The 12286-nt window shown below is 44.1% G+C and overlaps 1 protein-coding gene across 2 annotated transcripts in view; it reads left to right on the top strand.

Annotated features, from left to right (window-relative positions):
* NMT2 (N-myristoyltransferase 2) overlaps positions 1–12286 on the top strand; it is a 74682-nt gene that overhangs the window by 31457 nt on the left and 30939 nt on the right. For both annotated transcript variants that reach the window (XM_030321873.2, XM_030321875.1), the window contains exon 2: positions 11901–12036. In XM_030321873.2, the coding sequence (XP_030177733.1) occupies positions 11901–12036 (136 nt within the window). The remainder of the gene's footprint in view (positions 1–11900; positions 12037–12286) is intronic.

The following is a 12286-nucleotide window of genomic DNA, read 5'->3' as shown; positions in this document are numbered from 1 at the left end:
GGCAGAGAGATGAGTGGAGGCGAAACAAGAAAGGAATTTATTTCGGTGAGGCCTCAAAGAGTGTCTCCAAAGAGTGTCTCCAAAGTACTTCCAGGTTTATATAAGGAAAACATGAGACAGAGGTCGGCGGGTACATGCAGGGGGGCAGTCACGGTCAGGTCGATCATTGTCTTAGGGGTCTCGCTGGTGTCTAGGGAGTCCCTATTGCTTGAGGAGGTAGTTTTGGTTCCTGTGTGGGATGCTTTGCCTGCAGGGTCTTTCACCTGAGTTGACAGATAAGCTGGAAAGAACTTAATTAGGAAGTACTGACTGAGGTCAAAATAGAGGTAGTGGAGGTCTCCTTTCACATCCCCACCAGCAGAACAGCATCCCAGTTCTATGGAAGGACAAGCCCGCGTCTTCTGTAGCCACTTCCTGCTGACCAGGGATGACGCAGGGATTTCAGACCGGAGGACTCTGACAGGATAGGATTTCGTTTCCCTAGTCCCTCCCGAAATATACGGTAAGGCTGTCTCCACGCTTGTGCGAATAGCATAGGCTCCCATTTGACGAATACAAAAAAGTCAAACAACAACCACAAAGAACAAGAAATATAGCAATGCTAAGCAGGGCATGTTTCCATTTGGAAGGAATCAAATTTAGCCAAGTACTAAAAGAATCTAGAGCTAGAGTGTTTACAGCAGTGATATGTTTGTTTAAATCTTCTGTGGCTTCAGTTTTCGGGTAATTTGGAGTGTAGACACAACATTCTGTTTTGTTTTTTTTTTTTTTTAACTTTATTTATTTGGGGAGAGCGAGCGAGCACAGGAGGGACAGAGTGGGAGAGAGAGAGAGAATCTCAATGCACGCTGATAACACAGAGCCTGATGTGGGGCTCGAACCCACAAACTGGAATCAAGACCTGAGCCACGTAGGCCCCTGACATAACATTCTGTTTTAATGAGAGTATAGGTTTCTTCTTGGGCTACAGTCATAATATCAGGGGCCATGCTGTGTTTTGTTTTATTTTGTCTTGTTTTTTAGAGTGCTAGCAGGGGAGAGGGACAGGGTGAGGTGGTGCGGGGAGAGAGGGAGAGAGAGAGAGAGAGAGAAAGAGAGAGGGAGAGAGAATGTCTTAAACAGGCTGTATGCTCAACATGGAGCTTGATGTGAGGCTTGATCCCATGACCCTGGGATCATGACTTGATCCAAAATCAAGAGTCAGACTGACTAAGCCACCCCCGTGCCCCAAGGGCCATCCAGTTTTTAAGGACTGCTTTTCAAATTTATGTGGTTTCATCATTTAGGAGGGTGACTATTTGCTGGGTTTAATTAAAGGTGGCCACTGTATGCTTAGCCAAAGCCTTTACTTGTAATTCTACATTGATAGAGGCAGCTCCTGGGACAAACATGATGAAGGGTAAAACCATCAAGAAGCCCTCTTTGCCTGATGTCTAGCTTTAACAATGTCCTGATTACAAGGAATCACTGGCATGTAGGAGACAACTCCTCTGGGAGATATGGGCATCCCTAAGTGCATCATCCACTTTAATCATAAGGAAGGTGGGCCATCCACTATTTCCACAAGTCCATAGCTAACCCATGGAGTGGGGTTTGCTCTGGCTTTCGAGGAGCGTTTTGCTGTCCCAGCCACGTAGTAAGTAAGCCATGTAGTAAGTCACGGTGATAGTTGACTTATACAACCGTTGAGGAGTCCATCCTATTGTCCAACTGTTAAAATAATCATGTGCCCACGGGGTCCTGTTATTATCCCCGCTGAGTAATAGGCAAGAAGATTGTCTCTATACATGAGCTATTGTGCCCATTCTCTGAAGTTTACCTCAAGTTGTCTAGCTTAGGCAAGCGACAAACATCCCAAAACCACCAAAGCTAGAATTTTATATCCCAAAAGGTGTGTTACTGAAATATAAATTTTCTCTCTAAAATCACTCTATTGGGGTGCCTGGGTGGCTCAGTCGGTTGAGTGTCCAACTTCGGCTCAGGTCATGATCTCACTGTTCATGGGTTTGAGCCCCGCATCAGGTTCTGTGCTGACAGACAGCTCAGAGTCTGGAACCTGCTTCTGATTCTGTGTCTCCCTCTCTCTCTCTCTCTGTCTCTCTCTCTCTCTCTCTCTCTGCCCCTCCCCTGCTTTCACTCTGTCTCTGTCTCTTTCAAAAATAAATAAGCATTAAAAAAAAAATTAAAATCACTCTCATTTTCATCAGAGATAGCCAAAGTAGACTAATCTGTTTGTAAAACAAGTCCAGTTTTAAAAAACTTGGCCCAATTATTGGCATAAGCACAGCAAGAATAGTCATTGTATAAGTTCTTATAAATCTGCTTTGCTGGGACTTTTTATAATGAATTAAAAAAACATTTTTTTAACGTTTATTTATTTTTGAGAGAGAGAGAAAGAGAGACAGAGTGTGAGCTGAGAAGGGGCAGAGAGAGAGGGAGATACAGAATCTGAAGCAGACTCCAGGCTCTGAGCTGACAGCCCAGAGCCCAATGCAGGGCTTGAAGCCACCAACTGGGAGATCATGACCTGAGCCAAAGTCTGGCAGTTAACTGAGCCACCCAGGCGCCCCTATGATGAATTTTAGATTGAACTTTTAATAGCTTCTCAGGGCCAGAAACCAAGCCAAATACTTGCCTTCAGATTTGCCTTGCAGTAGGGCACCTGGGTGGCTCAGTCGGTTAAGTGTGTCCGACTTCAGCTCAGGTCACGATCTCATGGTCTGTGAGTTTGAGCCCCCATCAGGCTCTGCACTGACAGCAGGGAGCTTATTTGGGATTCTCTGTCTCCCTCTCTCTCTGCCCCTCCCCCACATTCTCTTCCATTCACGTGCATGCTAACTCTCAAAATGAATAAATTAAAAAAAAAAAAAAGATCGCCTGAAATACCTATAGATTTGGACGAATTCCTCTTCTTGAGGTCCCCAAAACATCCTACGGTTTCCTGCAGCCATCAGGAAGTGACCTTCTTTACTCACCTCCTAAGACTGCTGGGAACTCTAAGCAGAGTCAGGCCACCATTTGCAAGCGCTCTGTTGGCTGCATGAAGTCAACCTGAATTAGTTCCTTGAAGCTGTGTGGTCATATTGGAGTCTGTGCGTGTCTCTCCAGTATGACATTCCAGTCAAAACCTTGATAGCGTAACCAGCATTTCCAGTGGTGTCCTGTTACAAGGAGGACAGATTTTTATTGAACTTATGCAAATAATTTTAATTGCCATGAAGGAAAGAAGGCTCGCTGAGAGTTTCCGAAATCTAGAGGGTTTGGGAAGGGAGGAAAGATAAATGTTTCAGTTTGTTCACAAAGGAATGTTTTATCATGTTTATGCAAGTCATAGGTATGACAGTTTCCTTAAATCTGGAAGAGCAAACGTTAGAGAACCAGCTCAAACCAGAGTCACAAAACTATTGTCATCTTCCTCAGTCCATTCAGTCCCTTGTTGCCACTTCTTGTTCTGTTTGAATGCAGCTTTTCCTTTAGTTCTTACCCAGTTTAATTTTACGATCTTAAAGATATCAGAAACCTGTAGTTATCAAAAGCCCTTTCAATGAATCTCCTTGAACATGAAACACACTTTCCAAGAGCAAAGGCAAAGTATAAACGACTCAAAAATGGCCATGTTTAAAGATTTGATGAGAGTTCATTATAATGCAGTTGGTAAGGAAATTAGGTTATTTCTGTGACATGCATCGTTTCACCAATTAGAATGTCAAGGGATGGGGCGCCTGGGTGGCTCAGTCGGTTAAACTTCCGACTTTGGCTCAGGTCATGATCTCGCGGTTCCTGAGTTCGGGCCCCTCATCAGGCTCTGTGCTGACAGCTCAGAGCCTGGAGCCTTCTTCGGATTCTGTGTCTCCCTCTCTCTCTCTGCCCCTCCCCCCCCATACACACTCTGCCTCTTTCTCTCTCTCAAAAATAAACATTAAACAAAAAAAACAATGCCAAGTGATGACCTTATACCAAGACATATTAAAACTTGAGAGATTTTATATAAGAACAGTGATACCATTTACCCATACAACATAACCTAAGAAGGTTTATCATCATTTATTTAACAATGTTCCCCAAATAACATTCCAAATGAACATGCCTAATTAGTCAAAAAGACTTCATTTAGATTTGGGTATTTAGGAACTTTTGTTAAAAACTTCAGAAGGTTTTAAAGCACATACCCAAATAGGATTACAGATCATTACAAAACTTAATCTTTAATTATCTGTTTAACCAAGGGTGGAAGGGTACCTAAGTTGTTAGCAAAACTTAGGTCCTTTAATAATGAGAAGTTTCTGTTCTCTTAAGTAATCAAACACCTGATAAAGACACAGCATAGAAACTGTTTTTCTGGGCAGATAAAGAAAAAAAAGCTTTGTTTACAATCTCTTATCAAGAGGAGACCAACAATCCGAGAAAACTTTGTCTTTTTAACAGAGAGAAGAGCCAAGCTTCATCCTTAATACAGGTGTCCTTTTAAAATTCATTCATGCCTGCCTGAGTCCTAAGCACACATAAAATTCTTTTCCAAAGATTCCCTTCACGGGGCTCCTGGGTGGCACAGCTGAGCATCCACCTTTTGATTTGGGATCATGTCCTACATGGAATCCGTGTTAGGTGTGGAGAGGCTTGGAATTCTCTCTCCCTTCCTCTGTCCCTCTCCAGCTCGAATGCACTCACTCTCTCTCTGTCTCTCAAAAAAAAAAAAAAAAAAACAAAACAAAAAAAAAACCCAAAAAGCAATGATTTCCTTCACAGACCTTCTATAACTTTCTTCTCACATTCAGATTTTGTTTTAAGTTTTCCCTCTTTAAATAGCCAGTCTCATTTTAGGACAAGTTACTACTTTTCCCCCAATAAAAATGTATTCCCATTCTTCATAACTTTCTTATAAAAGACATGTCTTACTTTCCCTGCATACAGAGTTGCTTTCCTGGTCATTTCTTGGCAGTCTCAATTACGTCGATCAGACCTTTTACTTTTAGAAACGTTAGTCTCCGGTGAAAACTAAGCAGTAACCAATTGTGAACTGTCTGTTACACCATCTTTCATTTGGAAGGAGTCTTAAAAGTGTTGAGTGCGTGTTGAAAACTACCACAGTCCATCTTCTGGCCAAAAATTATATTCTCCCATATGTGGACTACATTTACTCTCCCTAAGACCCTTTCCAGAATCATATCTGTGTTTTGGCTTATATATCAGGCTCAAGCTTTAAGTCTAGGATCTCATCATGTAAACTAAGTCTAGGTGTGATCATGTCCACTTCCTACACATCCCTTGTGAAATGGTGGACAGATGTCAGAGAGCCCTGGTGGATATTTCCATCCCAGAGCGGGTTAGTAGAGAGCAAACCATACTCAATGGTCTGTGGCAGTTCTGAAATCCAATCAGGAGCGTATTGATGAGGTTTTGGGGTGATGGGTTTGTGAGTCCCAGAGCTGATGACCGAGAAAGAATTCTCGAAGATGTCTTTGGCGCAAAAAGGTGATTTTATTGAAGCTCATGGACGGGAACCATGGGCAGGAAGAGCTGCATCGGGGTTGTGGGGAGACATTGTTTTATGGAGTGGGGGGACATAGAGTCAAGAGGGAGTTTCCCAAACAGACTTTCACATGCTAAAGACTTTCTGGAGGCCTAGCTATTGTCAAGCTAAGGTTGTTTCTCCCTGTTGCAAAGTATTAAGACAGTCGGGAGTTCCTGGACTTTAGGCTATGATGGGATTGCCTTTTTCTGGTAAGCTGGTGGATATTCTTATCAGTTTAACCTTTTTTGTTTGTTTTTGTCCTTTCCTGTTTTTGGGTAGCCTGGAGTGTCCAAGGAATATCATACATGTCCCATGGTGAGGGGCAGGGGGAGAGGCTGCTGTTAGCCTGCACTTTGCCCTCAACCTGCCCCACGCTCCCTCATCAGTGTCTCCAGCTCCTGAATCCAAGTTCAGTCCCAGTCCTTGGGAGCTGTCCTCCGTGGCTCTGGTGTCTTGTCTTTCGGGCTCTTGGTGCTGGCTTTCCAATCACCCTTCCAAAAGAAAATGGACTTTGCACCTGAGTGAGTAACCTTTGTCTGCTTCCTGCCTATAAAAGGTTGAGGGTCCAAAGTCTTGTTTCCATTTTGTTCTGCTCTCTTTCAAGCGGGTATAATGCTTTTAGAAAGGTGTTGGGGGCTGTCCTGCAGTTTTCATTTTAATCCACTCTGTTAGACAAAAGCCACCCAGAATTCTCTTCTTTCAGATAAGCTTTTCTCTTTGTTGGGTTCCTGGTAAGGATGCTGTAGGAAAGAGATTCTTAGAAGCTCTGTTTACAGAGGATAGACAAGTCCCATCCTTCAAGAGATTTAGAAGGCCTTTTGTCTGTCTGGAACGTCCAGAGGCACCACCTTAGATCTTTCTCAGGTCCTCACAAAGGGTCACACAGCTCCACCCTAGTGTTGAGTTTCTGTCCTGAGGCCATTTCTTAATATGCAAACCCCTTGCCTTCTGGAGATGCTGGGGATGAGGAACACTTATTTTTTAACCTACAAAGTACTGGGTGAGTTTATATGTGCTCTGACTTCCACTCGGAAACGGAATAGCTTATTCTTCAGTTGATCTCTCTCTTGCCATTATCAACAGCTGGGCAAAGCCAGCAGCTGCAACCCCCTGCCCAGAAATCTTTTTAGTTAGATCATCAGCTCATAGGTACATTTTCTGTACATCATCACCGGCCACAGCTTTATAAATGTTCCTGTAGTATGTAACACGGGTCTCCCTTCCTCGATCAGATTCCATATTTGAAAATGAAAAAGTCACTGAAATGATCATGACATGAAATACTGTCTCCCTTTTTCTTGGCGCCCTTGCCTTGTGTTTTGGGGATTTATTAGAGTGGCCCTCCATTTCCAGGCACCACATTTCTGATCCAGATTTATTGCTGTGTAACAAATCATCGCCAAGGTAGTGACACAGAACAGCGGTCACTTCGTTATGCTCGCACCTGCTGTGGGTAAGGAGGTGGAAAGGCAGTTTCTTGCTTGGTGTCTTGTGCAGGTGCAGGCTTGACCGAGCTGGTAGTCCTGCCGGGCTCCCTCCCCCCGCCCCCGTTGCTGCCGGCAGCTGCCCGGAGGCCAGGCCGGTGCCCTGTCCGCCATCCGCTGGCCCGGCCCTCTTGGGGTGCTTGGACCTCTTCCATGGCTCCTGGCTGCCCCCAGAGTGACATCCTCAGGGAGCCAGGTGGAAACTGCATGGCCTTTTGTGACCTAGCCTCCAGAATCACACGGTGTCACTCCTGCTGGGTAAAGAGCAGGGGTGACAAGCTTGCCCAGATTCGAGGGGAGAGGAATTGACTCCACCTTTTGTTGGGAAAAGTATCAAAGAATTTTCAGACATGTTTGGAAATTGCTTGCACCCGGCATGGTATCTGGCAAAAAGAGAAGCTCACTATGTCATTGCATCCAATAAATCGGCCGGTCTGCCTCCCTTATTGTATTTGCTTATCAGTCTTTAGCAGGTGCAGTGTGACCCAGTAATAACAAGTTATGTTACAACGGGGCTTGTGTTTATAATGTATTCTTGAAAAATAGAGACATGGTACTTCACACTTTTATTCCAAATGAATTAGAAAGCTAAATATTATTTTCCAAAAGTCATAGAGTCAATAGAGGGACAACACAGAAGGATGATCATATAGTTTTGGAATAGGCAAGGTCTTTCTAATAAGCAATGTTTAAAAGCCCCAGAAGCTACAGGGGAAATTTTTTTAAATATTAGGCTCCACCAAAATGTTAAATGTCTGTACAGGAGAAGATACCATAAAAAATACACCGGGCAGAGTATTTGCAATTTAAATTATACACAACAGCCTAGACAGTGTGATGCAGACATGAAGCAGTATTGCACAGGGCCGTTGGAAGGATGGAAGAAAAGTGCCCGAAATAAAAGTACTTAACACCTGATAGGTTCCATCCACGTGGTTCTAAAGACCACCTACAAATCAATTTTTTAAAGAGAGGGGTAACAGAAAGAGGATATGAGTGAGCAATTCATGGAAAACTAGAAGTGGTCCATTAACACGAAAAGATGTATAGCCGCGCTCCTGATTAAACAAAGAAAAATTAAATCTGCAGTGAGACTTTTCTACCTGTCAGACGATCAGGGATGAAAAAGAATGGTAATATTTCAGTATTGGCAGAGAGGCTGGGACACTGACGTTCTCGTCTACTTAACGGCTCTTTGTTCCTTTATAGGTGAGGTGTGTTTTGCCTCTGACTTCTTTCAGGGTTGTTGTTTTTTTTTAATCTTTGATTTTCAGTAGTTTGAAAATGATAATGCCTGTGCTGAGGCGGAGTGTTTTTTGACATGTATCCTCCTTGGTGTTCTCTGAGCTTCCTGGGTCTGTGGTTTGGTGTCTGACAAAATGGGGGAAATTCTCAGTCATGTTACTTCAAATATTTTTTCTTTTTTTTTTTTTTTTCAAATATTTTTTCTTAATGCTTATTTATTTTTGAGAGAGAAAGAGAGTGTAAGCAGGATGAGGCCGGGGAAGTTCCGTGGTCCCGCTATTGGGCCCCTGCTGGCCTTTAGTGAACCTGTGCCTCTGGACTGCGAACTCACTTGTGCTTTCTTCAGTTTTCTTCTCCCCCGTATGTGGGACAGGATGCCACAGTGGGCTGGGGTCGGGTATTTCCTTTCCCCATGTCTGTTAGGCTCTGGTCGACTGGTTTCTCCCAGGGCCAGGCCTTGTTGAGAACGGTGCACTGGCGGATTTCAGAACGTCACCTCTTCGCCTCCCACTGCCAGGCATGTGTGAGGAGTTTTGTCTGGTATTTGCTGTGGGAACCTGATTGGGCTCCTGGAGGTAAAGTGTGGGTCCCCTTCTCCACACGCAGGCCCCAGCACTTGGTCTGTTACATTTGGGGTTTCCCTTCCCTTCCCTCCCCTCCCCTCCCCTCCCCTTCCCTTCCATTTTTTTTTAATGTTTATTTTTGAGAGACAAAGAGAGACAGATTGCAAGCAGGCAAGGGGCAAAGAGAGAGGGAGACACAGAATCCGAAGCAGGCTCCAGGCTCCGAGCTGTCAGCACAGAGCCTGATGCAGGGCTTGAACTCACAGACCATGAGATCATGACCTGGGCTAAAGTTGGACGCTTAACCGACTGAGCCACCCACACGCCCTACATTTGGGGTTTTCTTCCTTGAGCAGCGGCTCCCATGGAGATGTGCACTCCTCTGGCTTTGCTCTGGGAAGCCTCAATACCCTGTATTCACCCATCCATCTCCAGTCTTGGGGCCTCTAGTTTGCCCGGTGCCCTTGCCTTTCTCTTGGATCCAGTAGGAATTGTTGATTTTTCAGTCTGTTAGGATGGAGCACTGATTTCTAAGCTCTTTACATGCAGAACCAGAAACTGATTTACTGTTGGTGGAGAGCCTATTGGTACAGTTTAGTAAAGTGATCTTAATTTTCTTACTAAAACTAGAAATGTGCGTGCTCTTTGACCTAGCATTTCCACCTTTGTGAAAGCATAAAGATATAAATACCAGAATTTTTTTTTTTGGCAGTAGCATTTTTTAATATAGGACTGGTTAAATAAAATATATATTTACACAATGGAATGCTTTCCACCTGCTAAAAAGAAATGAGGTAGCTCAGTGTATCCTGACATGGAAAGGAGTCTAAGGAACATTAAGTGGAAGGAGAAAAAAAGCAAGCTGGCAAATGGTATGTTGTTTTTTTTTTTGTTTTTTTTTTTAATGTTTGTTTATTTTTGAGAGAGAGAGAGAGAGAACACGTGTGCACAAGCCTGTGTGAGTGGGGGAGGGGCAGCGAGAGGGAGAATCCCAAGCAGGCTCCACGCTGTCAGCACAGAGCCTGTCGTGGGGCTCAATCCCACAAACCGTGAGATCATTACTGAGCCCAGACGCTCTGTCATCTGAGCCACCCAGGGGCCCCAGCAAATGGTACGTTTTTAAGATTCGGTTTTTGTTTAAAACTTACTCGTGATAGGAGTGTCTGGAGTCGGTTGAGCATCCACCTCTTGATTTCAGCTCAGGTCATGATCTCACGGTTCATGGGGTCGAACCCTGCATCCAGCTCTGAGCTGACAGTGTGGAGCCGGCTTGGGATTCTCTCCCTCTCTCTCTGCCCCTACCCTGCTCTCACACATAATATGGTCCGTCAAAAAGGAAAAAAAGAAAAAGAAAAAAAAACCCAACTTATTCATAGTAAAAATTAAGCCATGCTTAGAGAAGAAAGAATATTTTGGAAGAATATATACCAGAAAAACCATTGGCTGCCTGTGAAGGACAATGTTCTCAAGCTGTTAATATATATCAGTAAGATTTGTGTCTTGTATGATGCATGTATATATTTGATAATTAGGTAAAAATTCAAGAGAGAAAGCAGGCAGCAACAGATAATTGAGAACAATAGAATGGAACTGATTGTTTCTATCACTTTTCCCTACATCCAGGCAATAATGCAGTAGTAATCTCGGACTCTGAATTTTAACTTACCTTCTGGGAATACTTTGGTAGCGTAGACCCAGTTAACTGGAAATTGCAAATCTCTCTGTGTTTCTTTTGCTCTTTCAGAAGGTGACAGCCATAAGTTGACAAGAGTTCCAGACAGAAATGTTTTACCAGGGAACGTTTTTTTTTTTTTCACGTAGAATTTTTTGTTGTTCATTCCTCTTGTTAAATTATTTATTAAGGACAATTTCCCTTCGGCAGAGAAGTGGTTTCTTTGGCTCTGTGGTGTTGAGATTAGTGGCTTGTTGTACCCAAGAGATGTTTATAATGGAGTTTTTTACATGTATCTCTCCCTTAAAGGGCTGACTAAAAAGTAGGTTAGCAGAGCAGTGATACATGTGAGAGCTGTTTGACTTCCATGATAAAATATGATCTGTATCTACAGTCTTCCTGCTCTAATGATATCTGAGATCTAAGCACCTGTACTATGACTGAGTGTAGACTGATGATTCTTTGTTACTTGTCCTGTTAACTTTGCATCTAAATTTCATTTCCTGCTTTACATCCTGTTGTGAGTTTCTGGATCTAATCCCATCCTGTGTGTGAGGGGGTGGGGCTTCCCACACGACACCAGGCAGTTCTAGGTCACAAGTAGAATTCTCATACAGTTGTGCCGTGATACTGTCTACCCAGAAGTAGTATCAGATTCCCTGGGGTAGGGGTTCAGTCCCGCCAGACTGCTCCCACCCTACCCTGTCCCCCCACTTCAGACGCCAGCTACAAACCCAAGCTGTCACCTAAACTTCTGACCAACCAGCTGTAAATCAGAGGTTCCCAAGACCCCCGCTCTGATTCGATTTGTTAGAACAGCCACAGAACCGAGAGAAACTTTTTTTTTTTTACTAGATCACCGGGTTATCAGAAAAGAAATCAGGTGCGCTCGTGGGAGAGATACGCAGGGCCAGGTGTGGGGAAGGGCTGTGGAGCCTCTGTGCTCTCTGAGCCCGCTACTCTCCCTGAACTTCCCCGTGTTCACCAGCCCAGAAGCTCTCCGAACCCTGCCCTTTTGGGTTGTTATAGAGGCTTCGTTACGTAGACGTGACTAATGAAGTCATTGGCCATTCTGCTGCCCCCCTCTCTCCTCCCTGGGGGTTGGGGGCTGGGACTGAAAGTTCCAAACGTCTAACACATGGTAGGCACCGCTGGCAACCAGCCCCCATCCTTAGGCGCTTTCCAAAAGTCACATCATTAACATAAGAGACATTTTTAAGCTCTTGTCACGTAGGAAATAGGTACGAGAGCTATATACTTGGTCATCTGAATGATCAAATATCTTCGTTTCATATAAATCACGGTATCATGCATCCTGACAGCTTTTTTTCCCCCTGCCTGTGTCTAATTTGTGTTGTCCTAAATGATTAACTTTATATAATGATTTTTTGTTCTTGTTTTGCCCTCTGTAAATTTCCTAACAGAAGTCCCGGAGCAGACTTGGGTGCCAAAAAGAAAAAGAAGAAGCAGAAGCGAAAAAAGGAGAAACCAAATTCCGGAGGCACCAAGTCAGACTCGGCATCTGATTCCCAGGAGATTAAAATCCAGCAGCCTTCAAAAGTGAGCCCCCTGTTTTACTGTCACCTCTGTGGTTTCTCAAGCACGCGAGAACTGCGAGAACTGCTTTGTGCAGCTCGGTGCCGTGTTGGGGCACCCTTAGGGATTTGCTGTGACTGTATGCTGGAGGGCACTGTACCTGGAGGCTATTTACAGCCTCCTGAAGCTGATGTTAAGTACCTGAATAACTAAGAGGTACAGACTGAGTTTTTGTGTGTATGTGGATAGAGCCTGCAATTTTCCTTTTTCTCAG

This window comes from Lynx canadensis, chromosome B4, assembly GCF_007474595.2.
Source record: "Lynx canadensis isolate LIC74 chromosome B4, mLynCan4.pri.v2, whole genome shotgun sequence".
NCBI lineage: Eukaryota > Metazoa > Chordata > Mammalia > Carnivora > Felidae > Lynx > Lynx canadensis.
This window is presented reverse-complemented; position numbering and strand designations above follow the sequence as displayed.